This window comes from Eptatretus burgeri, chromosome 3 (assembly GCF_056783735.1).
Source record: "Eptatretus burgeri isolate ZD-2024b chromosome 3, Ebu_testis_v1, whole genome shotgun sequence".
In the NCBI taxonomy this organism is placed as follows: domain Eukaryota; kingdom Metazoa; phylum Chordata; class Myxini; order Myxiniformes; family Myxinidae; genus Eptatretus; species Eptatretus burgeri.
The window spans coordinates 9,133,137-9,159,021 of NC_140963.1; the positions used below are offsets into that span (position 1 = coordinate 9,133,137).

Consider the following 25,885-nt stretch of genomic DNA (forward strand, 5'->3'; position numbering starts at 1 on the left):
TCACGGCTCAAGCCGATAAAGCCTTTGTCGCTCCTGTGTGAAGTGGGGCCATCGCCGTGAAATACAAAACACACAGGAAATGGCGCTCTGCGCTGAGGCGCGGCGGTGATAGTCATTGTTCACCCTCGATTCGGCAAAGATCCCCGGGGGGTGAAACAGCACACACGGTAAGGTCTGCAACATAGTTGTGTGCTTCACCTGACTATAAGGTGGATCATCTGGTGGAGGTAGTCACCCGAGTGGAAATTATCACCCTCCTGGTCTGGATCTAACCAGAGTGATATTCATTTTGAGGCCACTCCGATTGGACCTGTACTTGTTGGGTGACCATCCCTATCTTCATTTGATTACCTGTTGTTCTGCCGCGTTTACAAGCATTAATTTAGCACAGTGTACTTTAATGTCCAAAAATTAAACTACAAAATTGGAAAATTAAACTTTCCAGCCATCCCTACTTTGAACAATATTTTATCTTCTGCAAAGGAGTGAACCACAAGAATCAATTCTGAAGGCAACGGCCTATAGTCCAAAAGAATGGTTTCATTTTTGGCAACTGCAGGACGAAGCATCAAGTATGGTTGGGAAGAATAACTCTGTACTGCAGAGGATCAACCAGAAACAGCCGCCGATGCACCCAGGGTTCCCCCCTCCTCCCCACGTGACTTGTAGCACATCTCACGGTACAGAAGGGTTCCAAAGCCTTCACATTCAGTGTTGAAGATTTCCTTGTGGACGTCCACTATCACTTTGATAAATCAGTCAAGAGAAAAGGCTAATTGAGGGAGTACTTGTCCTTCACCAACAGTGATGTGAGAAAAATAATAAACAAGGAATTAAGGAACTTAGATGCAGGAGGAGGTCATTCGGACCATCATGCATGCACTGCACCAACACTAGATTAAATATATCCATTCAGCTCAATGAAGCATCCTCTTCATCTATACTAATAAATGTCAAGAGTGTGTCAGGAGGTCATTCAGTCAGTCAGCCAGTGATTGTGTGTGTGTGTGTGTCAACTCCTTAATTCAAAAACCATGAATCCAAGCAGCCTGAAAGTTTGCATGCATACGAAGGGAACTCCAAGGGAGTGCATGAGTGTTTTGTTGAATTTAAAAATCCCTTTTGAAGACAATTAATGGCCTGATTTAATTATATCCTGAATCAGGCGCATCCTCAGACACCTTATTGTTCAGGAAGAGGGAGGGGAGGAGGCTTTGGGTGCAGGGAAAGGGAGGTGGAGGGTAGTGAGAGTTGTTAGAGCAGGAGCCCGCGAGGCTTAGCTCAACCGAAGAGGGGAACAATTGCCGTCCTCATGGTAAGATGCAAGATGATATTCTCACCTCAGAACTCTGCGTCTGCCGGGACACTGCTGCTGGGTTGATATTTTGTGGTCAATATCCGTATCGCATAATCGGCGCGAGCTCAACCTGGCAGCGGAACGGCCCCAAGTAGGCTTCTGATATTATTCGTATAGCTTGTAACACGGTATAAACAGTGACAGACGATTTCTCCGCTGGAATACCGGTGACAGACGCAAATTAGATATGGCGAAAATCACGCTAGCTCAAACGAACAGCAGAACGGCTAAAACCAATGCAGAATGGTAGTACCAGGTCCCCTGAGTACAAAAGGAGCACTGACAGACAACTTGGTCGTTGGGCCCCCAGGACAGACGCTCCCTAGTTCGGGTTCCCTTTGGTTGCGCTCGCTCAACCGAACAGCAGAACGGCTAAAACCAACTCAGAATGGTAGTACCAGGTCCCCTGAGTACAAAATGAGTATTGACAGACAAATGTCGCTGGGCCCACCAGATATGCGATCATTCAATCGATGATTTATTTTGCACGATCACATAGTACATTATATTTTTCACGTTCTGAAGGGAAAATTCACGAAAAAAAGAAACAGATGTTTAGAAATTCCATCCAGTATTCCAATACAGACCTGTTTTCATGTCTTCTCACTCTGCTGACAATGCCAGTCTGAGTCTAATCAGAATCAGTCTTCTGACCATGGCTCATCATCATAATCATCATCATCATGCGCATCAGGTGACTTGACATCACCTACCGGCTCAGACTGTTCCTCGACTTCAAGAACTGAAGTAGGAAGGGATTCTCCCTCGAACCACTACGGTGTGAGGTATCCGTTCACCATTCGTCATCCGTAGTTCGTCGGCTCCATACCTCTGGTAGGTTGGGTTGTCGCAGCAGCGCACCACAAGCTTGTTATGTACTGCGCGCGATGGATGAGCTGGCATGTGGCTGGCATTGACGGCGGCAATAGGGCTCTGTCCACTTTCCTGATATTACCGAGTGGGTTGTCCGAAGTAGACGAAATAGTATTAACCAAGATGAATGCCGGAATCAAAAAAAGCGACTCAATAGAGATGATCTTCGACGTTAGATAGTGGACTGCATATTATAGGTTCAGAATTCGTTCTCATCCGATACTAGGACATCCCACACAGATATACCATATATCATACAAGGGCAAAGAATAATAAGACAGCTCGCTCAATTATTATCGGTGGGACACATGGAAGTTCCAGACTGCTGCTCACCTCGGCAATCTTTCCCGTCATTGCCTGGAGCTTCAGATACCTGGCTTCGTTCACATCAGTCGTTCTGGGAAATCCATACAAACGACAGATGAATTTTGTTGCGGCACACTCATCAGGCACCATTCCTGGTTCTCCCAGATCGCGGAGGAATCGAACGAATTCCTCATTCTTGATGACGAGTTCGAAGCCTTGCATTTTACCCTGCCTGCAAAATGAAATATGCAGGGGATGGTAGGGGATAAAGAAACTTTCATTTCATCAACAATGCATTTTTCATCACACTCACTCTAGAACAGAACAAGGCCGGAAGGTACACAAACCTGTAAAAAGCCGAGGTGAAGTCGGAGCCCGTGAAGGCATGGAACCCCGGCAGTGCTGCTGGAAGACCAGGTCTAATAGCTTCTAGCTGCTCAAGGATATTCTTCAGGTCCAATAGACGTCGATTGTTGCCCATACCACAGTCCAGCGAAACGTTCAGGTTGGCCAATAGTTCTGGGCGGAGCTTGGCAAGACGTCTGTATCAGAGGCCCGCAGACGTCTGTATCAGATGTCTGTATCTGAGGTGTGTAGACGCAGACGTCTGTCGACGCAGACGTCTGTATCAGAGGCCTGGATCATAATATTGCTGGTGCACCGAGCGAGGTGGTAAGCGATCAGTGTATCAGCCTCCTCATGGTCGGCTTGGAGGTGTGGCGGCTCGGTGGTGGTGACCTTCCAGAGAATATTGTCGAAAGCGTATCGGTAACATTGTCCACCATGGGACGCGAAAAATTCCTTTCCACGTAGCAGTGGTCCATACGCGTCTTTGGACCACTCACCGAGAAGAAACTTCGCCAGCTCGTTTTTGAAGATACTGTTCTTCAGTAGTTGTTGCCCACTGTGCTTGGTGGTCTAATGACTTCCTGTGATGACGTACTCTCGGTCATCGGCTCCTCGGAGTCGTCGTTCGCCCTGGAGTCTTTTTGGTATCGATCCAAGCATAGGTGGATTTCAGTAGCGCTGCCGGTGCAGATGGACGCAGGTATCTGTCTGGCGATCTGACCATACGTCGTTCCAGCCGCAGTTCATGACAGCATGGAATGAACGATCAGGCCTCCGTCGAATATCTTAGCGTCAGCGGCCAACTCGGAGAACGCCTCGGTGGTAACCTGAAGGCTCTCTAACTTCTTGAGAAGTCTGGCTTTTTCTGTCTTGATTGGCACGCCATCCGGATGTGCCAAAAGCCATTGGGTAGTCGGTGATCGGATATCTCAGTAAAGTACGCATATCAAGCCTGGTGTTTCTAGCAGCCACAAAGAGTATCCGCGTGAATACATCCCAAAGATTTTCCACGTTTCTCACTTTTGCAACGACCGTTCTTCTCGTCTTTAGTGTTTCCGACGCAAATTTTTTAATCGGGATTCTTTTCACTGGCTTGAAGAATCGCTTGCGATCGCCTTCCCACTCGCTGTGGAAAGAAATCTTCGCCATTTCTCCGCGCTCGAGGGTAGGGAGCAAGTACTCGGAAATTGAGGATGAAGCAACTTTCCCGGTCGCGATATTGATCAGCGTTGGTTCCTCGATACGGAACGGGTTGCAATTCTCTTCGATCGACGCAGTTAGAGCGCCAAGATGTGAATTATCCTTCGCAATCCGTCCTTTCCGAGTCTGTGTTGCTGAGGTCTCACCCTTCTCTAGGCCACACATCTCCCCGAGTTCTGTGAGCGCCATGGTCATCTGGCTCCGGTTCAGCGACCAGCGTCGCATTGCGGCCTCCGGGTTGCGAAAAGCAACGATTCCCTTCGAAGCAGACGCGGCATCCTTATTGTAAGTTTGCTCAAGCGATAAATCAACCGCTGTGCGTGAAAAATTCTTTGATGTCCGCTGGATAGAGAAGGCCCCCTTATCCAGGATCTCTCAAATTCTCAGTGGGGCTTTCTTCATTTTCCAGGGAACAGAGTGGCCCATCGAGCGTAGTTCCCTCTGTTCAGCGTGAAGTGCACGCCAACCACTACCTCCAATATTTTGATGTAGCCCTCTACATCATTGGTGCACACCGATCGCTGCAGTTCGCGATGCACTCAGTTTACGGGGAAAATGTAGATGGTCCAGTACTGTGCAGTGGGGCCAAAGTTTCCTTGCAGTGATTCAATGATAAATGCTTGGTGCAGCTTAACTTTCTCCAATACCGATGGGTCATTTCGATAACGTATAGCTTGAACAGGCTCTTCCGGTACGTTGGCGAAAGTCAGCTCAAAATCATGACGTTTTCATCACGGAGGTTTTCCATGAATCTCATATAACTTCCTCTCCATCGCTGTCGTGAACAGTTCATAGAGTCGTGTACAACGGTTGTAGAATTTCCCTTTCAGGAAACCGACTAAAGACCCATCAGCGAGCACCTCTGAGTCCGTGAGGAGCGCGGTGATACCGGAGCCATCAACAAATGTTCCGAGTGCCGCATAGTATGTCAGTTCGATATGAAAATTTCCGAGCATGATGTGGAGCTTGTCGAACAGCTGCCGGGAGCTTGTGCAGTGGTGGTGTGCCGAGGGCTTCTTCTTCTACCTTCCCCTCCGGATGAGGCCCCGCCCAGTCAGCTGAGAGGGAGTGGCCAAAAAGAGGAAGTAAAACTAAGGGGAGGAGTTTGTCAGCTTCGTAAAGGGGAGGAGCCAGTGGGCAGCGAACGGAGAGCTCTGGGAGAAGTACAAAAACGGCAGTCGGGTTTTCGAGGGAGTAAACGAAGGAAAGGCAGTGGTGATTCTGCCGGGAGAGAGACTGGACCTGGGCGCACCGCGTCTGCCTTCTGTGGCCTGGAGAAGCGAGCCAGGGCCAAAGGATAGGCAGGGAAAAGATTGCAGGAGGTCTGTCTGCCCTCGGCTGGATGAGAGACGACTGGTGGGAGTCGTGATCTGCTGTGTAGGGGACGGCTGTGTCTGTCTGCGATCTGCTTCGTAAAGGAGGCCTGGTGAACAGGCCAGGCCTGGACTTGAATGCTGGACCTTGAGAGAAATCAGCTGAAACCCATCGTCGATCTGACGGTCTGGTGCAGTCGACCTCGCGGGGTTTGAACGCGCCGAGGCTGCGTGCACGGGCGCTGCCGGGAGCAAGAGTACGATGCCTCCATTTCGCTACGCGGCGTGTTAGAGCTTGGGGCTCGAATCCGTGGACATCGGCTTGTTACGAGCGACATTCGTGCCTTTGACACTTTCCTCTCGTCCGTGAAACATCACCAAGTACTCTGTCTTGTCTGCATGCTGTCTGTCTGTCTTGTCTGCATGTTGTTTAAGGTATATCTCAGTAGGGACCCCCTCGAAACCCGTAATCCGTAGTTCCCCAGTTAAGAACGGGTTATAGATTAATTAAAACATTGTCGTGAATATTTTGCTTGTGTTGGGTTCCCGATGTTCCCCAATAAATATGGTTGATTCGTATGAAGTTGCCGCTATGGATGAATTTGTATCACGTCGAGGAACGATCCGTTCGATTGGTATATAAAACCAAAATGGTTACAGACTGGCAGAAAACGCTCGGCATCTGACAAAACCAGTCTGTAACCGCGGTCTATTTCCTCAGCTGGTAAGGTCCAGGATTACGTTGGTATCGCGATTGAAAACGGGTGACCCGAGGCCTGTGTCGAGCCAGCCGGCATTATAAACCCCGGAGACAGCGGTGGTGAGGGTGGTGCCAAGAGTCGGGTGAGAATCCCGCCACCCCGGATCCGCAACTGTATGCTGATCTGGTTCCCGACTCCACGAGCGAAGTCGGGTGCCAGATCATTTGTGTGCTTTGGACGCGATTTTCGCTGACTTATAGTTTTACAATCACTCCAAACATGGTTTACACACACAGTAGACTGCTCCCTGGCAGGGAGAAGAGAAAATTTAGCTGAAAACATTTTTTTTCATCATTTATTTCAATTTCGTTTTCCACTTCCGGTTTCCGGTCTGACTCGTAAATTGTCTTCGGTTCCGACTATATCCTTGGATGACCTATTGGTCGCCTCGTGGTGATTCCATGACGTCACTTCGACTGACCAATCGCAGACACAGTAGTCTAAAAACAGACGTAGAAAACTTGTCGTATGACCGAATTCAACCGAGTACTTCAGGTCACCTGCGGGCGACCTAATGAGGGGACCTGGTACTGCCATTCCGCTGTTCGGTTGAGCGAGCGCAACCAAAGGGTCCCGAATTAGGGAGCGTCTGTCCTGGGGGGCCCAGCGACCAAGTTGTCTGTCAGTGCTCCTTTTGTACTCAGGGGACCCCTTACTAGCATTCTGTGTTGGTTTTAGCCGTTCCGCTGTTCGGTTGAGCTGGCGTGATTTTCGCGGCATCTAATTAGCGTCTGTCACCGGTACTCCAGCGGTGAAATCGTCTGTCATTGTTAATACAGTGTTACAAGCTATACAAATAATATCAGAAACTACTTGGGGCCGTTCCGCTGCCAGGTTGAGCTCGTGCCGATTATGCGATACGGATATTGACCAAAGAATGTCAACCCAGCAGCAGTGTCCGGCAGATGCAGAGTTCTGAGGTGAGAATATCATCTGGCATCTTACCATGAGGACGGCAATTGTTTCCCTCTTCGGTTGAGCCGAGCCCCGTGGGCTCCCGGTCTATGTTGACAGTTGATAACAGATTGTGGAAGAGCTTGGGGAGAGGGTCAGAAGAGGAGGAGGACAAAGGGCTGGGTGGTGAAGGGAAGGGATGAGTAGCAGTGGGGAGTCATAAGAGAGGTGGCAAAGGGAAATGAGAGATTGGAGGAGGTGGAGGAATGAGCTGGAAGAAAGAGGGTGGGGGATGGAGACAACTTTGTGGATGTGAAGGGGGACAGTTTTGATAAGGGGGAGTGAGGGTGGAGATTTGAAAGGGAGTGGTGAGGGGGGACAATTGAGGGGGAAGAGAGAGAGAAATTTGCTTTGTGAGGGGTGGGAAGAGGGGTGATGTGACGAAAGGAAAGAGAGGGCGTGTTCGAGATATTAAGGAGTGCGCTGATTGAGAGTGCGAGACATTTGTGAGGGTGGAACAGAGAACACAGATGTTTGAAAACCACACAGTTTGGGATACCAGAGGAGGACCTGTTAGTAATGGAGAGGACAGTGGAGAGATGCTCGGATGGGGGGAAAGATAGGAGGAGTAGGGAGTGGGTATTACAGGGAAGAAGTGAGGAGGAGGTAGAAATAAGGAGGTGGATGAATTTGCACTGAAGTTGGAAAAAAAGAACAATTATTGACGAAAGATGAACAAGCGTTGCAAAATGTGATTTTTTTTAATGTGAAGATCAGAGATTCCTTTTAATACATTGTAAGATGGATGGAGTGCAGAAGAATTGACAGAGTGGAGAAAGGAAACGTTGTAACAGATGGAATTTTTAGACACGGGATGAAAGAAAGGTCGAATTGAACACAAGATTTTGAAGAAGAAGAACCGAGCGAAGAGGGGAAGTTGAATCATTGTGAGAGACCATTGTTTTGTTGTTGTTGTTGTTGTTGAAGATGAGGGAAGAGGGGGGGAAGAGTGAAGGAAAAGTTGAAGAGGAGGTTGTGAAGGTGTGTGGTGAATACCTTCACGATTCGAGTGGGATTGGCAGGGCAGAGAAAGAAGAAGAAGTCGGTACAGGAAGTCACGTGGTTACGTGGGGTATAAGGTGAGAAGGGAAAAGGTTTTTTTTTGTATTTTTTTTATATTTTAAGATATGAAACAGAGGGTATAGTAGGGAGGGATAGATGGAGGGTGGAGGGAAAAGTGGAGAAAATAGAAACTGATGGTAAAGAGGAGAAAATACAAATAAACACGATGGAGCACATCGACGGGGAAACCTGACATGACAAGATCGACGAAAACTCACCAAATAGCACAAGTTTTGAAACAAAACCGAACTAGGAACACACAATAAACACGGAGGCAACAAAATAAAGTCAAAACGCGATGAACAACGACCGGAAACTTATCTTTGAGAAAGTCAGCAGAGACCAAGTTGTGACGTTGGTGGTCGGTCACCATTTACAGGTGGTCGGTCATTTCTTCATACCTCGTCAGTTTGTTCATCTCTGACTCTTTGCTCCTCCTTTGTGAATATTTTCCCTTGGACGATCTTGTTTTTCTTTGAGTTCAGTGTTCCCTGATTAAAATTAACTTTATCAGGGCATCGTCTTCAGAATATCTGTTCCCAGGTGTTCACACCTTTTTGTTTGGAATATCCCATTCCCCATATTAAGGTCCATTTTTCCATCTTTGTCCAGTATTTCATTTTTAAGATGATTCTCTCTCCTTGGGTCATCCGATTTTTGTGTTCCATTGCTTGTTGTCTTGCTTTGTCAGTTATTACAGCGCGTGCGCTGTATACAATTGCACAGAGTTTGAAATGTCCCTGGTGTCAAGTCAAGGCTCGTGTTAGACCGAATACACAGAACATATCACAAGGCAGGAAACAAGATGGGTGGGAGAGGGAAGCACAAAATAGTGGGGAACAAAGCCAACAGGAGATCCGTGGAAGAGAGAAGGATGGGGCGGGGCACACGGGGTAAACAAAATGGTACTACAGGGACTTTCAGGAAGGAAACCAGGGAATGTGAAGGAAGTAGGTTTGGGGTGGATTAACGGGGGTAGTAAAAATCAAGATTTTGGATGGGGGAAGATCAGAGATGGTGGTGAACAGCTGTTTTAAAGGCCTGGAGGGAGGAGTAGGATTGAAGAGAGTGTTGGGAGTTTGTTCCAAAGGCGGGAAAAAAGTGGAATGAAAGAGTGAAGGTGAGCAGTGATTTTGGCAGTTTAACCAGTAGGAGTTTTTGGTGGACCTTGAGCTCCCTGTGGAAATATTGGGGGACAGATCACAGACAGAGGAAGGCGAGGGGGGTGGGACAGAGGAGAGGAGGTGATATATTTTTGTTGCAGTCAGCTATTTTGCTTTCCCAAGAGGCCAGAGGACCTCAGCTGCTTGATCGGGGTTAACGATGACACTCAGAGTTGTCGTACGAAGAAGGTATATGCCAGGATTGCGTTTCTGCCTGCTCGTTTTCTCCTCACTAGTTTTGTTTAATAACGAGACATCTTTTGGAATCACTCACAGGGGGGGGGGGTATCCACAACAAAAGTGTTCACACCAGTGTGAGTTTGTTTATATTTATTCAAGGATGACAACTCACAAAAAAAACTTACAAAACACAGAACACTTTAAGGTTTCTCCCCAGTGTGAGTTCCTTTGTGGATTTTCAAGTTTGATAATTGAATAAAATCCTTCGAACACACAGAACTTTTGTACGGTTTCTCCCCAGTGTGAGTTCGTTTATGTCTATTCAAGGTTGATAAGTCACTAAAATTCTTAAAACACACAGAACACTTGTACGGTTTCTCCCCAGTGTGAGTTCGTTTGTGGATATTCAAGTTTGATAATTGACTAAAACCCTTCGAACAGACAGAACACGTGTACGGTTTCTCCCCAGTGTGAGTTCGTGTGTGGATATTTAAGGTTGATAATTGAATAAAATCCTTCGAACACACAGAACACGTGTATGGTTTCTCCCCAGTGTGAGTTCGTTTATGGTCATTCAAGGTTGATGAATGACTAAAATCCTTCGAACACACAGAACACTTGTACGGTTTCTCCCCAGTGTGAGTTCGTTTATGGTCATTCAAGGTTGATAATTGACTAAATTCCTTCGAACACACAGAACACTTGTACGGTTTCTCCCCAGTGTGAGTTCGTTTGTGGATATTCAAGTTTGATAATTGACTAAAATCCTTCGAACACACAGAACACTTGTACAGTTTCTCCCCAGTGTGAGTTCGTTTGTGGATATTCAAGTTTGATAAGTAACTAAAATCCTTCCAACACACAGAACACATGTATGGTTTCTCCCCAGTGTGAATTCGTTTGTGGATATTCAAGTTTGATAATTGACTAAAATCCTTCGAACACACAGAACACTTGTACAGTTTCTCCCCAGTGTGGGTTCGTTTGTTGTTCTGCCGTTGGTTGGAATGATGATTGAAATGATCTTCTTCGTTGACGAACTGTGCAGAGTTGGTGAACAAAACAGTTTTCATTTGTTTCTCTGCAAAGAAAAAGGAACTGCCATAACCAATTAGGTCACCATGTGTTTACTGCAAGAAATTGTGGGATATCATCAGTGTCAGGTTAATTCAATATGGACGACATTCGATTGATTAAGCGGGTTCCAGAGAAAACATTATTTAATATTATTCTTCAATCCGAAATGGCTGTCAAGCCATGTGACCTATCAATTATTCCTGAACGAACTTGTACACCCATGGCTTGGGGAACATTTGTGTGAAGTTTCCCCTCGATCTGTCCAGCCGTTCTGGAGGTTTTAGTGAAATCCAATATGGCTGCCAAACCATGTGACCTATGATTTTATATGTGTGAACCTTTTGTTCCTCAGGAATAGGTGGTCATACAAGTAAAGTTTCACCTCGATCTGTTCAGCCACTTCAGAGAGGAATATTTTTGAAGGTTTTTCTTTTTTTTTTTAAACAATATAGCTGCCGAATCACGTGACAAATGACGTCATCGATTTTTTTTTTCCCCGTGTTCCATTTTAGCCCGAGATGACCCTCAAAAACTTTCATACTGACCAGATGTCACGTTCTACAAATGCAATTATGACGTTACAACGAAGGCACCTATGACATCATTAAAGAATCACACTTATTCCCCATGAGGAGTACTTGCTGTGTACCAAGTTTCAAATTTTCCTCGCAGTCTCAAAGATACAGAGGTCCAACGTTTTACGAACAAGGTTACCACACCACGTGACATATGACGTCATAATTATGATTTAAACATTCCACACGAGTAGTCGCACTTGTGGTGAAATTTTTGTCTAATCCGACAAGCGGTTGTGGACCAAGACACCAAAGTTCTGTGCGGACAAACAAAGACTGACAGACAAACAAACGGACCCAAACACAATACCCTCTCAATCGGCGAGGGTTAAAATATCTTGTGATGACGATTACGATGACGTTGAACTCTGAGTGAGAATAATTCTAAATGTTAAAGACTTTAATTTAATGCTCTTCAAGCGAAGGTTCAAACCAAAGCTCCAGACACAGGTGAGGTCAGGTATCTGGGATTAAAAAGAAACTGTTTTTCACATGTGCATGGACATATACTCACATATGACCCAGAAGACACTTAAGACTCCAAGACCCAAAAGCCACAGAGACCCAAAAAGACGCAAAGACCCAAAAAGATGCTGAAGCTCCTGAAGACCCAAAAGCCAAAGACCCAAAAGACCCCTCAGATCTTAACACTATTTGGACCCCTTACACCCTTCAGACAGATTAGAGAGCTTAGACCCTTGACTACTTCGACCACTTGGACCTTCTTATATGACAAATGAAATTTCAAGCAAATATAATAAATATCACCAACGTTACAAATAAATTTGGATAAAATAAATGTTTGGATGATGGTTGGTGTTAATCATGACAACACAGTAAATCTGACGTGAGTCTCTGCAACGACATGTGGAGAGGCGAGCGTAGCGAGCCGTTCCACGCTAGTTTATGATAAAAATCAGGTTCACACCTTTGTCTTGAGAGGAAGATTCATCCACGATCTCAGACTTGATCTTCACTTTCACAACATGATCTGAAAAAAAAAATCATTGTAAAACAAAATAAACTTCAACATGATTTAATCAAGATATTGTCACAATCACACACATCACCGCACCCAATTAAATCAGATAACTTTACTCAAATTAACCAGGTTAACTTAAACTTATCCTTTACCAATACAAATAAATAAGGCCAAAACCGATCGATGGTGAAAGATCTTAAGGGTGTTCCAAAAAGACAACTTTGGTTGTTAATATTGTTGCGGATCCGGGGTTCGAGGCTCACGACGAGGGGAAGCACTCGGGTCCTCTCTTGAATGCCCGTTCTTGATGCCACAGGGCACAAATAACTCCACGTGCAGACAGGTTGCGAAGCAACTACGAACGCTGATTAGTACTGCCAATCCGAGAAAGGATTACACTCCTTCACGTGTTTCCGTTTCTGGTGGATTGACCGCACCAAGCGAGTTCGGTGCCCTCGATGCGTACTTGTATTCACTTAAACGTAGCAGGTACAGCCGAGCGGAGCTGCCAAGTACGCACCAGCTAATAAGAGCAAATTCGTGGTACAGAACTTCCAGGAGAACGTGTGTGTGGACTACGCTGAACCAATAGGAATCAGACAGAACGAGCTGGGTACATTTATCAAATAAGCAGGTTTATTAATAATTATGGTGAGGAAAGGGCATGTGGCACAAAAATAAAAGGTTTTAATACAAGAGCAATATTATATGATCTAGCATTGATTTGTGGAGTGAGGCAAAAGAAATGCAAGTACAGTATTTACAAAAGAGGACAGAGTGTAGAGCTCACCCGATACAGATAACTTACACATTCTTAACTTACACGAACACGACAGGTGCCATCAGATAACACTAACACAACAGGCGCCATCAGATAACACTAACACAACAGGCGCCATCAGATAACACTAACACAACAGGCGCCATCAGATAACACTAACACAACAGGCGCCATCAGATAACACAAACACAACAGGCACCATCAGATAACACAAACACAACAGGTGCCATCAGATAACACTAACACAACAGGCGCCATCAGATAACACAAACACAACAGGCACCATCAGATAACACAAACACAACAGGCACCATCAGATAACACAAACACAACAGGTGCCATCAGATAACACGAACACAACAGGCGCCATCAGATAACACGAACACAACAGGCGCCATCAGATAACACGAACACAACAGGTGCCATCAGATAACACTAACACAACAGGCGCCATCAGATAACACGAACACAACAGGCGCCATCAGATAACACAAACACAACAGGCGCCATCAGATAACACAAACACAACAGGTGCCATCATATTACAATAACACGACAGGTGCCATCAAATACACACCTGAGGAAATTAGAACAGCAAGAAAGATGGAGACAGCTCGAGGTGATTGCGACCTCGAGGATACCTGGAGCGACCGACGGACCAGCGTGAACCCAGCCGCTTCAATGGGGGAAAGAGGGAGGAAAACTTAGGGTGTCTCCGGTGCGTGAGTGAGGAGGTGCAAATGATGTGCAAGTGCGGTGCAGAGAAGGGAAAAATGAGAAGAGGTGCGTGTCTGGTGGAGCACAGAACAGGGCTTCTAAAAGTCTGAACCAGAGTCCCGAACAAAGTACACCTGGGAATGAAGAAACCACACGGGCTGGTGTCTGGAGAACAAGCACAAGTGAGCGAAGTGCAACACCAGGCAGAAGGGCAGATCCAGCAGAGAGTTCCTGGTCACGTCGTCCAAACACACTGACTTACGAACTTTCTCCTCTATCTCCGTTTCACCTCATTCCCTCTGGACGCACCAACAATCAACAAAAAGCACCAACTCTCCTTTTCAAGGCTCATTGATGGTCACACCTCACTCACGCCAATTAATCTAACACCACACGCATTCACCCTTCGCAACTCTCAAAACAGTTTGCATTGCACATTTCACCCACCCCCCCCCCCCCCCCGCCCTTATTTGGACCCATGTAAACCCACCGGCTCTTCTTCTATCCTCTCCCTTTCCCTCTTTCCCAGAATGACTGTGGCACCTGTTCATATCTGTGACAAGTGACTGACGAGGAACGGGCTTACGTGCGTAGCATAAGGATTTCTCGATGGTGACACTGCTCGTTTCCACGTGCTCTTTACAAATCATAATAAACAACTTTTTCCAAACTGTCCGGTTGTCTGTCTCTATTGGTTAAGCATAGTGGAGAGTAAAAGGGAGTTTGTCCCCGTCGTTCCATCATGGGAAAACATGAGCCAGCGTGTCCAACGACGGCAACGCTCGGCCGTATCTTCATCGTGCTTCAATCACGTTAAATTTCCAGATTTTTTTTTTTTTACGATGTATCAAACAATTATTTTATTTCAATTGAAATTCTGTATCGAGGGAGGCACAAAGCGGCCCGCTCTGTATGTGGGACGGTTTATCTGTACGCTGCTAAAACACAAGGTTCCTCCTGTGAACACAAGGGAAGTACAGCACGAACACGAGATGTTTTGAATGAACACTGTTTGAGGTAACGTGTTCAATGAACTCTCTAGTTATCACGTCTGGCACCGAAGGTGGACGGACATTATGTTTTTACACCTGTCTGTTTGTTTGTCTGTGATCAGGAACATCAAATGGTTGTGGACGGATTAGGATGAAACTTTGTTGAAGATCCAGATACTAGAGTTTATCAAGTGGTTCTTCATTGACAGGGTGAGCAACGATATGTAGCACGATATCTCAAAACGTTGTGGACGAGTTATGACAAACCGAGGTGGATGAGTTGGGAAGATGACAAGAACAAGCCGATTAGATTTTTGTTCAGGTCTGAATCCAGATCTGGCATATCAGTGGGATACAAAATGTAAACTGTTCAGCCTGGCGGAGGCATGCGCTCCACTGAGTGCTGCTCGAGTTGGAATTAAACTTCCTCCTATAGGATAGGGGAAGACGAATTGATGTTGTAGGAGATGTTTCCACAATGCCGACTTCACTTCACGACATTATTTCACTCAAGCCAACTGGCAGGGTCTCCAAGCAGCCATCAAACTTATAGACTGGTCTCCTATCACTACTTTCTCCAACATCAACTCATCCTGGGAATTCTTTCAAAGAAACTTGCTCTCCCTCATGCACAGATTTATCCCCCCTCATCTTCAGTTGTCCTAACCTTCCTCCTGCCCTTGATTTACTGAAGCTTGTGGCGAGGCAGTTGTCCTGAAACAACTTGCCTTTGCCTCATGGAAAGCAAACCCAACTGAGGGCAATCTCAGTTCCTTCCATAAAGCTCAGAACAAGTGTGTATCTACCCTCAGGAGAGCCAGAAAACAACATCTTTCTAATCTCAAGTCTGAACTCTCAAACCTCTCTCACTCCTCAAAATCCTGGTGGCGTCTAATCAAAAGTGTTTCTGGTGTATGTTCCCCCTCCATCCCCTCCCTTAACTCAAATGGCCGCACTGCTGATACCGCACATGAAAAAGCTGAATGCCTAAACTCGATGTTTGCAGCTAAATCTTGTGTCCTAAACCCATCACTTTCTCTACCCACCTTACCCAGTCACACCCAACTGTCCCTGGACTCTGTGTCCTTTTCTCCTGACAAGGTGGAGAGCTTGCTTTCAAACCTCGAGTCAGATTCTGCAACCGGTCCAGACGGCATCAGCCCACGTGTCCTCAAAGCCTGCTCTTCTGCTCTTGCTCACCCTCTCTCTGTTCTATTCACCCTCTCATTTGTCCAAGGTCATCTACCATCTGCTTGGAAATCTGCTAACATCACTGCCCTGCATAAAAAAGGTGCAAAAACAGATCCCTGTAACTACAGACCCATCAGCCTTCTCCCAATCATCAGCAAGGTGATGGAATCCATCATCGCTTCAGACATTAAATCCTTCCTCTTCTCCAATGGCTTGATTTCCGATCATCAATTTGGTTTCAGACCAAGTCACTCTACCCTGGATATGCTGCTTCTGCTCTCCCAACAATGGATGGAGGTCCTCAATACCAGACAGGAAATCCGAGCCGTATCCCTGGACATATCACGTGCTTTTGACACAGTCTGGCACCCTGCCCAACTCACCAAAATCTCTTCCCATGGTATCTAAGGCCATCTCCACTCATGGCGTGCAGACTTCCTCTCCTGTCGCAGTCACCGTGTGGCCCTAAATGGAGTTCTTTCATCCCCTCTTCCTGTCCAGGCTGGAGTTCCTCATGGTAGCGTTCTGGGCCCTGTTCTTTTTCTAGTTTTCATCAATCATCTCTCTGACTCTCTGGAAAATCCTCGATATCTCTTTGCTGATGACTCCACCCTCTGCCGTGCCATCGGTCATCCCTCAGACCGGCAAGCAGCAGCTTCTTCGCTCACTGCTGATCTGGATAAAATCACAAACTGGTCCAACACGTGGAACATGTGTTTCAATCCGGACAAATCTCACACTCTCACGATGTCTCTTCGAAAGGACCGCTTGGAAAACCCACCCATCCACTTTCTCAACAATCCTCTTGAAGAGGTCTTTTCATTCAAGCTTCTGGGTCTCACTATCTGCCATGACCTTTCCTGGGAAAGTCACATTTCCAACCTCGCCTCAAAAGCCAGTCACCGACTGGGAATCCTCCGTCGTGCAAAGTCCTTCCTCGGCCCTCTTGAGCTCCTGACCACTTACAAAGCTTTTGTCCATAGCCTGATGGAGTACTGCTCTCCCTCTGGGCTGGTGCTCCTGCCTCCCACCTTTCTCGGCTTCACGCTGTAGAAACCAGGGCATTTCGAATCATCAGCATCTCCTGCAATGAGGCTGAGTCTTTGGGCCTCTCACTCAATCACCGCAGGTTGGTCGGTGGTCTGTCTTCTACAGTCTCCTCTCCTGCCTTGCGCCCCCCCTGCCCTCTCTGCGATTTGTCCCCACCACATTTCCTCAGGGCGCTCAAGGTCAGCCAACAACCCCCTTCTGGTAAAACTACCAAAATCACGAATCACTGCTCACCTCACTCTTTCATTCCTCTTTTTCCCCGCCTTTGGAATAAACTCCCTCACTCTATTCTTTCCCATTCTTCCCTCCAGGCTTGAAAAACAGCTGTTCACCACCACCTCTTATCATCCCCCATCCAAATCCTTGATCTTTTCTACCCCCGATAATCCACCCAAGCCCACTTCCTTCAAATTCCCTGCTCTCCTTCCTGAAAGTCCCTGTAATGTCCATCTTCTATTCCCCATGTTCCCCATCCCATCCCTCTCCCTTCCACAGATCTCCTAATGTGCCTGTTCCCCACTGTTTTGTCCCTCCCACTCCCGCCCCTCTTGTCTCATGCCCCCTTGATGTGCGTTGTGTGTTAGCTCTCACACGAGCCTCGACAATGTATACAAAAAGTATATAAAAATGAGCACACCCATTTTTTTATGGTACCACAGTGTTTCTTAGACCCCTAAGAGTACGAAACCATCATTAAGGTTTGTTTTTTTTTCCTCCTGCACTCACAATTTCCAAAATGTCCAAGATGTACGAGTGTCTGACCTGTATCAGTGTCCGAGCTGTATCAGTGTCCGAGCTGTATCAGTGTCCGAGCTGTATAAATGCCTGTCCTGTATCAATGTCTGACCTGCATCAATGTCCGAAGTTTTTCTCGGATTCGGCTGGGACTTTCGGAATGACATTTTGCATCAGTAAAGGGAATAAAAAGTACGTGGCATTGACATGACCTTTTACACCTTGACCTATTTTTTCAGGTCATGACCCAATTATAGATTTTAACTTTTCTCACAATTGTTTTGTAAACATTTTTTTTCTTAGTTCACACTTTATCCCTGAATGTTGATGGTCAAGGTCTAATGGCAGTCGAAGCAAGCATTTACCATCACTGGATCATGAGCCCAAGGTAAGTCAGGGGCGATCACCAAGGGTAAGATGGGGGAGGCCAGGGTAGGCTTACCTTGGCGATTGCAGATACAGAGTTGTTATTATTATAATTATCATGATGAACAATAAACCACTGTGTGAACATGAAGAATGAGTTTGTGGTTCAAACCTTCGTATGGAGGGAACGAATCATCAACGACGTTGGACTCGACCTTCACTTTCACAACAGAATCTGAAACACAAACAATCCATCAAAACTAAACATCCAGGAACCAAAAGATCTTGCTTCAGAGTGAACGTCACGTACCGGGTCCAGACTCCTCATCCTCGGGTGAACCGACCATGGACATTTCCCTCTCTGGGAGAGAGAAGGAGTCCATGGAGGGTTCCCTCTCTGAGAGAGATAAGGAGTCAATGGACGGTTCCCCTTCTGAGGGAGATAAGGAGTGCATGGACCGGTTCCTTCTCTGAGGGAGATAAGGAGTGCATGGACCGGTTCCCTCTCTGAGGGAGATAAGGAGTGCATGGACCGGTTCCCTCTCTGAGGGAGATAAGGAGTCCATGGACGGTGCCCTCTCTGAGGGAGATGAGGAGTCCATTGACGGTTGCCTCTCTGAGGGAGATGAGGAGTCCATGGACGGTTCCCTCTCTGAGGGAGATGAGGAGTCCATGGACGGTTCCCTCTCTGAGGGAGATGAGGAGTCCATTGACGGTTGCCTCTCTGAGGGAGATGAGGAATCCCATGGACGTTTCCCTCTCTGAGGGAGATGAGGAATCCATGGACATTTCCCTCTCTGAGGGAGATGAGGAGTCCATGGACGGTTGCCTCTCTGAGGGAGATGAGGAGTCCATGGACGGTTCCCTCTCTGAGGGAGATGAGGAATCCATGGACGTTTCCCTCTCTGAGGGAGATGAGGAATCCATGGACGGTTCCCTCTCTGAGGGAGATGAGGAATCCATGGACGGTGCCCTCTCTGAGGGAGATGAGGAGTCCATGGACGGTGCCCTCTCTGAGGGAGATGAGGAGTCCATGGACGGTTCCCTCTCTGAGGGAGATAAGGAGTCCATGGACGGTTCCCTCTCTGAGGGAGATAAGGAGTCCATGGACGGTTCCCTCTCTGAGGGAGATAAGGAGTCCATGGACGGTTCCCTCTCTGAGGGAGATAAGGAGTCCATGGACGGTTCCCTCTCTGAGGGAGATGAGGAATCCATGGACGGTGCCCTCTGTGAGGGAGATGAGGAGTCCATGGACGGTGCCCTCTCTGAGGGAGATGAGGAGTCCATGGACGGTTCCCTCTCTGAGGGAGATGAGGAGTCCATGGACGGTGCCCTCTGTGAGGGAGATGAGGAGTCCATGGACGGTGCCCTCTCTGAGGGAGATGAGGAGTCCATGGACGGTGCCCTCTCTGAGGGAGATGAGGAGTCCATGGACGGTTTCCTCTGTGAGGGAGATGAGGAGTCCATGGACGGTTCCCTCTGTGAGGGAGATGAGGAGTCCATGGACGGTTCCCTCTCTGAGGGAGATGACGAGTCCATTGACGGTTGCCTCTCTGGGGGAGATGAGGAGTCCATGGACGTTTCCCTCTCTGAGGGAGATGAGGAGTCCATGGACGGTTCCCTCTCTGAGGGAGATGAGGAATCCATGGACGTTTCCCTCTCTGAGGGAGATGAGGACTCCATGGACGGTGCCCTCTCTGAGGGAGATGAGGAATCCATGGACGGTGCCCTCTCTGAGGGAGATGAGGAATCCATGGACGGTGCCCTCTCTGAGGGAGATGAGGAATCCATGGACGGTGCCCTCTCTGAGGGAGATAAGGAGTCCATGGACGGTGCCCTCTCTGAGGGAGATAAGGAGTCCATGGACGGTGCCCTCTCTGAGGGAGATAAGGAGTCCATGGACGGTGCCCTCTCTGAGGGAGATAAGGAGTCCATGGACGGTGCCCTCTCTGAGGGAGATAAGGAGTCCATGGACGGTGCCCTCTCTGAGGGAGATAAGGAGTCCATGGACGGTGCCCTCTCTGAGGGAGATAAGGAGTCCATGGACGGTTCCCTCTCTGAGGGAGATAAGGAGTCCATGGACGGTTCCCTCTCTGAGGGAGATAAGGAGTCCATGGACGGTTCCCTCTCTGAGGGAGATAAGGAGTCCATGGACGGTTCCCTCTCTGAGGGAGATAAGGAGTCCATGGACGGTTCCCTCTCTGAGGGAGATAAGGAGTCCATGGACGGTTCCCTCTCTGAGGGAGATAAGGAGTCCATGGACGGTTCCCTCTCTGAGGGAGATAAGGAGTCTATGGACGGTGCCCTCTCTGAGGGAGATAAGGATTCCATGGACGGTGCCCTCTCTGAGGGAGATAAGGAGTCCATGGACGGTGCCCTCTCTGAGGGAGATGAGGAGTCCATGGACGGTGCCCTCTCTGAGGGAGATGAGGAGTCCATGGACGGTGCCCTCTCTGAGGGAGATGAGGAGTCCATGGACGGTTCCCTCTCTGAGGGAGATGAGGAGTCCATTGACGGTTGCCTCTCTGAGGGAGATGAGGAATCCCATGGACGTTTCCCTCTCTGAGGGAGATGAGGAATCCATGGACGTTTCCCTCTCTGAGGGAGATGAGGAGACCATGGACGGTTGCCTCTCTGAGGGAGATGGAGTCCATGGACGGTTCCCTCTCTGAGGGAGATGAGGATTCCATGGACGTTTCCCTCTCTGAGGGAGATGAGGAATCCATGGACGGTTCCCTCTCTGAGGGAGATGAGGAATCCATGGACGGTGCCCTCTCTGAGGGAGATGAGGAGTCCATGGACGGTGCCCTCTGTGAGGGAGATGAGGAGTCCATGGACGGTGCCCTCTCTGAGGGAGATGAGGAGTCCATGGACGGTGCCCTCTCTGAGGGAGATGAGGAGTCCATGGACGGTGCCCTCTCTGAGGGAGATGAGGAGTCCATGGACGGTTCCCTCTGTGAGGGAGATGAGGAGTCCATGGACGGTTCCCTCTCTGAGGGAGATGAGGAGTCCATGGACGGTTCCCTCTCTGAGGGAGATGAGGAGTCCATGGACGGTTCCCTCTCTGAGGGAGATGAGGAGTCCATGGACGGTTCCCTCTCTGAGGGAGATAAGGAGTCCATGGACGGTTCCCTCTCTGAGGGAGATAAGGAGTCCATGGACGGTTCCCTCTCTGAGGGAGATAAGGAGTCCATGGACGGTTCCCTCTCTGAGGGAGATAAGGAGTCCATGGACGGTTCCCTCTCTGAGGGAGATAAGGAATCCATGGACGTTTCCCTCTCTGAGGGAGATAAGGAATCCATGGACGTTTCCCTCTCTGAGGGAGATAAGGAGTCCATGGACGGTTCCCTCTCTGAGGGAGATAAGGAATCCATGGACGGTGCCCTCTCTGAGGGAGATAAGGAGTCCATGGAGGGTGCCCTCTCTGAGGGAGATAAGGAGTCCATGGACGGTTCCCTCTCTGAGGGAGATAAGGAATCCATGGACGGTTCCCTCTCTGAGGGAGATAAGGAATCCATGGACGGTTCCCTCTCTGAGGGAGATAAGGAATCCATGGACGTTTCCCTCTCTGAGGGAGATAAGGAGTCCATGGACGTTTCCCTCTCTGAGGGAGATAAGGAATCCATGGACGGTGCCCTCTCTGAGGGAGATAAGGAGTCCATGGACGTTTCCCTCTCTGAGGGAGATAAGGAGTCCATGGACGTTTCCCTCTCTGAGGGAGATAAGGAGTCCATGGACGTTTCCCTCTCTGAGGTAGATAAGGAGTCCATGGACGTTTCCCTCTCTGAGGGAGATAAGGAATCCATGGACGGTTCCCTCTCTGAGGGAGATAAGGAGTCCATGGACGTTTCCCTCTCTGAGGGAGATGAGGAATCCATGGACGGTGCCCTCTCTGAGGGAGATGAGGAATCCATGGACGGTGCCCTCTCTGAGGGAGATGAGGAATCCATGGACGGTGCCCTCTCTGAGGGAGATGAGGAGTCCATGGACGGTGCCCTCTCTGAGGGAGATAAGGAGTCCATGGACGGTGCCCTCTCTGAGGGAGATAAGGAGTCCATGGACGGTGCCCTCTCTGAGGGAGATAAGGAGTCCATGGACGGTGCCCTCTCTGAGGGAGATAAGGAGTCCATGGACGGTGCCCTCTCTGAGGGAGATAAGGAGTCCATGGACGGTTCCCTCTCTGAGGGAGATAAGGAGTCCATGGACGGTTCCTTCTCTGAGGGAGATAAGGAGTCCATGGACGGTTCCCTCTCTGAGGGAGATAAGGAGTCCATGGACGGTTCCCTCTCTGAGGGAGATAAGGAGTCCATGGACGGTTCCCTCTCTGAGGGAGATAAGGAGTCCATGGACGGTTCCCTCTCTGAGGGAGATAAGGAGTCCATGGACGGTTCCCTCTCTGAGGGAGATAAGGAGTCCATGGACGGTTCCCTCTCTGAGGGAGATAAGGAGTCTATGGACGGTGCCCTCTCTGAGGGAGATAAGGATTCCATGGACGGTGCCCTCTCTGAGGGAGATAAGGAGTCCATGGACGGTGCCCTCTCTGAGGGAGATGAGGAGTCCATTGACGGTTGCCTCTCTGAGGGAGATGAGGAGTCCATGGACGGTTCCCTCTCTGAGGGAGATGAGGAGTCCATTGACGGTTGCCTCTCTGAGGGAGATGAGGAGTCCATGGACGGTTCCCTCTCTGAGGGAGATGAGGAGTCCATTGACGGTTGCCTCTCTGAGGGAGATGAGGAATCCCATGGACGTTTCCCTCTCTGAGGGAGATAAGGAATCCATGGACGTTTCCCTCTCTGAGGGAGATGAGGAGACCATGGACGTTTCCCTCTCTGAGGGAGATAAGGAGTCCATGGACGTTTCCCTCTCTGAGGGAGATAAGGAATCCATGGACGGTGCCCTCTCTGAGGGAGATAAGGAATCCATGGACGTTTCCCTCTCTGAGGGAGATAAGGAGTCCATGGACGTTTCCCTCTCTGAGGGAGATAAGGAATCCATGGACGGTTCCCTCTCTGAGGGAGATAAGGAATCCATGGACGGTTCCCTCTCTGAGGGAGATAAGGAGTCCATGGACGTTTCCCTCTCTGAGGGAGATAAGGAATCCATGGACGGTGCCCTCTCTGAGGGAGATAAGGAATCCATGGACGTTTCCCTCTCTGAGGGAGATAAGGAGTCCATGGACGTTTCCCTCTCTGAGGGAGATAAGGAGTCCATGGACGTTTCCCTCTCTGAGGGATACCTCACGGACCGACGTTTCCTCTAATGAAGGCTCTTGTGGATGACAGGGTGTTCACTTTGTGATTGTCGATACCCAGTTAGTAAAATCTCGTCAGTAATATCTCGTTATTATTATTTTGATGATAGCATGAAGAATGAGTTTGTGGTTCAAACCTTCATATCGAGGGAACGAATCATCGACGAACTCGGACTCGACCTTCACCTTCATAACAGGATCTGAAACACAAATAATCCACGAATTAAATACTAAACTTTCAGGAACCACAAGATCTGGGTACGGAGTGAACGTCACCTACCGGGTCCGGGCTCCTTCTCGGGTGAACCGACCATGGACCCGCGGATTGAGGGACATCCTCTCGGATCGACCGTGTTTCCTCCATCGAAGCCGCTCGTGGATCCCAGGATGTTCGTTTTGCGATCTTCACCGGAGAGATCTCGGATCATCGTGACTGTCGGAGACTGGAAGGAACACGAGTTCCCTCTCTGAATTGTGTGACGAGAAAAACGGCAACACGATAAAAATTCTGAATAATGATGAGATTAATATGACAACTCAGAAGCCAAAACCTGAATAACAATATTCAGTGGAGATTCAGCCTCTCGTCACTTACCTTGAGGCAACAGGATCGTCGTTCTGACGTCACTTCCGGTTTCAGTAAACGGTGCTTTCGAATGTGCTGAGTCTGTGTCTCATATTTCGTGTTATTCTGTCCTCACTCTGCCTGACTCTGCACAGATAGACAGGGAGATAAACACTGTCCCACACGTTAAACATTCACAAGAGAGAAATCAAACCCAATCCTGTTTATACACCGCACATCGTTTAATATTCACGACAGAAATCAAACCCAATCGTGTTTATACACCGCACAGCGTTTAATATTCACGACAGAAATCAAACCTAATCGTGTTTATACACCGCACAGCGTTTAATATGCACAAGACAGAAATCAACCCAATCGTGTTTATACACCGCACAGCGTTTATAATTCACAAGACAGAAATCAAACCCAATCGTGTTTATACACCGCACAACGTTTAATATTCACAAGACAGAAATCAAACCAAATCGTGTTTACAAACCGTGGAGACGATGCCCAGCCACAGTCTCCGCGGCCCGTGACGTCATCGACCTCTCACGCTCAACAAATTGAGAGATGAAGACAATTTCTTGTGATAATGAATGAAAAATTAAAATAAATTAATTTTATGTTTGATCAAACAGCAGATTGTTGTTGTTTATCATCGTCTCCCCACAGTCTCCATGGCCACCGTCTCCGTCACCCGGTCACTCGGCCACAGTCTCCGCAGCCAGTAAAACATTCTCCATGAGTCGTCGCTCCAATGGTGAAAATTTTGTCTCAATCCGACAAGTACGTGCGGAGAAAAACACGAAAGTTCTGTGTGAACAAACACAGAAACAAACAAACAGCCCCAAATGTAATACTGTTATATATTCGACGGTGGATTGGCACCCCACTCCTGAAAACAGATGTTGAAGAATCGGCGTGCTTTACAGCACCGCCATCTCAGTGGTGATAACGCCGGCTCATTCGGCACTGGTCTCGGGTTACGCGCCTCAGACCACGATACCAAAGTCCACCTGGGCCGTACGAGTTGGGAAAATAGACCCGGCTTCAGACTGGGTTTGTCAGAGACCGAGCGAAGTCTGCCACAGTCTGTAACCAGTTTGGTTTTATACGCAAATCGAGCGATTGTTCCTGAACAAGGCATGAATAAATTCAAGGCGGCAATTTTCATATGAATCAGCCAGATTTATTGGGGACACATCAGGAAACACAACACAAGCAAAGCATTCACGAACGTTATCATTCATCTATAACCGCTCTTAACTGGGGAGCTTTGGATACGGGTTTCGAAGGGAGCCCAAGCAAAATAGACCTTAGGCCTGGACAACGTGCAGACAAGACACGGAGTACTTGGTGATGCCTCATGGACGAGAGGAAACGTGTCGAAGCCACGAATGCGGCTCGTAACAAGCCGATGGTCTCGGATTCGAGCGCCCAAGCTCGAGCATGCAGCGTGGCAAGATGGTGCTCATAACCCTAACAAACTCGTGGATCGGCACTGCTCGTGCATGCCGCGTGGCAAGATGGCGCTCGTACTCTTATCAGCACCGCTCACGCATGCCGCGTGGCAAGATGGCACTCGTGCTCCTATTGGCACTGCTCGCGCACTAGCCTCGTGGCAAGATGGCGGCGACGTACTCCTTTTGTCGGCACCGCTCACGCACCAGCCTCGGCGCGTCCAGCCCCCGAAAGGTCGACGGCACAAGAGCGAAAGATCTATGGTGTGATCCAGCTGGTTTCTCACAAGGTCCAGTATGCGAATCCAGGCCTGGCCTGTACAGCAGACTAGACCAAATCTGGGTGTTGGACTCTGCAGGCGGATCGACGGGATGTAAGATGTGTCGAGCCGTGCAGGGAGAAAAGACAGTCAGAGGCTCCGTGGTTGGACTCAGGATGAACCTGTGGATGACCTGCAGGCTGGATCCATGGCTGAGAGGGAACAGCTCGTCGAGTCACTCCTCATAAAGAAGATCGCCGACCGACCTGAGCTGTTCTTCTCCTTGCCTTTCGGGGCCGGCCTTTTCGGACCGCCTCCAGGTACACGTGATTGGTCCATCGCTCGAGTTTGCTGACACGT

The 25,885-nt window shown here is 48.5% G+C and overlaps 2 protein-coding genes across 9 annotated transcripts in view; both read right to left on the reverse strand.

Annotated features, from left to right (window-relative positions):
- LOC147029378 (uncharacterized) overlaps positions 1–24,064 on the reverse strand; it is a 34,237-nt gene extending 10,173 nt beyond the window's left edge. For 2 of the 7 annotated variants that reach the window (XM_085872388.1, XM_085872387.1), the window contains exons 1-5: positions 23,830–23,946; positions 23,515–23,701; positions 23,372–23,434; positions 18,156–18,218; positions 12,098–12,160 (exon numbers count right to left, since the gene is read on the reverse strand). In XM_085872388.1, coding sequence (XP_085728514.1) covers positions 12,098–12,160; positions 18,156–18,218; positions 23,372–23,434; positions 23,515–23,662 — 337 coding nt within the window. In that variant the 5' untranslated portion in view covers positions 23,663–23,701; positions 23,830–23,946. Of the gene's footprint in view, positions 1–9,652; positions 10,616–12,097; positions 12,161–18,155; positions 18,221–23,371; positions 23,435–23,514; positions 23,702–23,829 lie in introns of those variants that run through there. The other 5 variants (XM_085872384.1, XM_085872383.1, XM_085872385.1 and 2 more) reach the window with 5 other exon arrangements.
- LOC147029375 (death-associated protein 1 homolog) overlaps positions 1–25,885 on the reverse strand; it is a 117,480-nt gene that overhangs the window by 56,570 nt on the left and 35,025 nt on the right. The gene's annotated exons all lie outside the window — the stretch shown is intronic.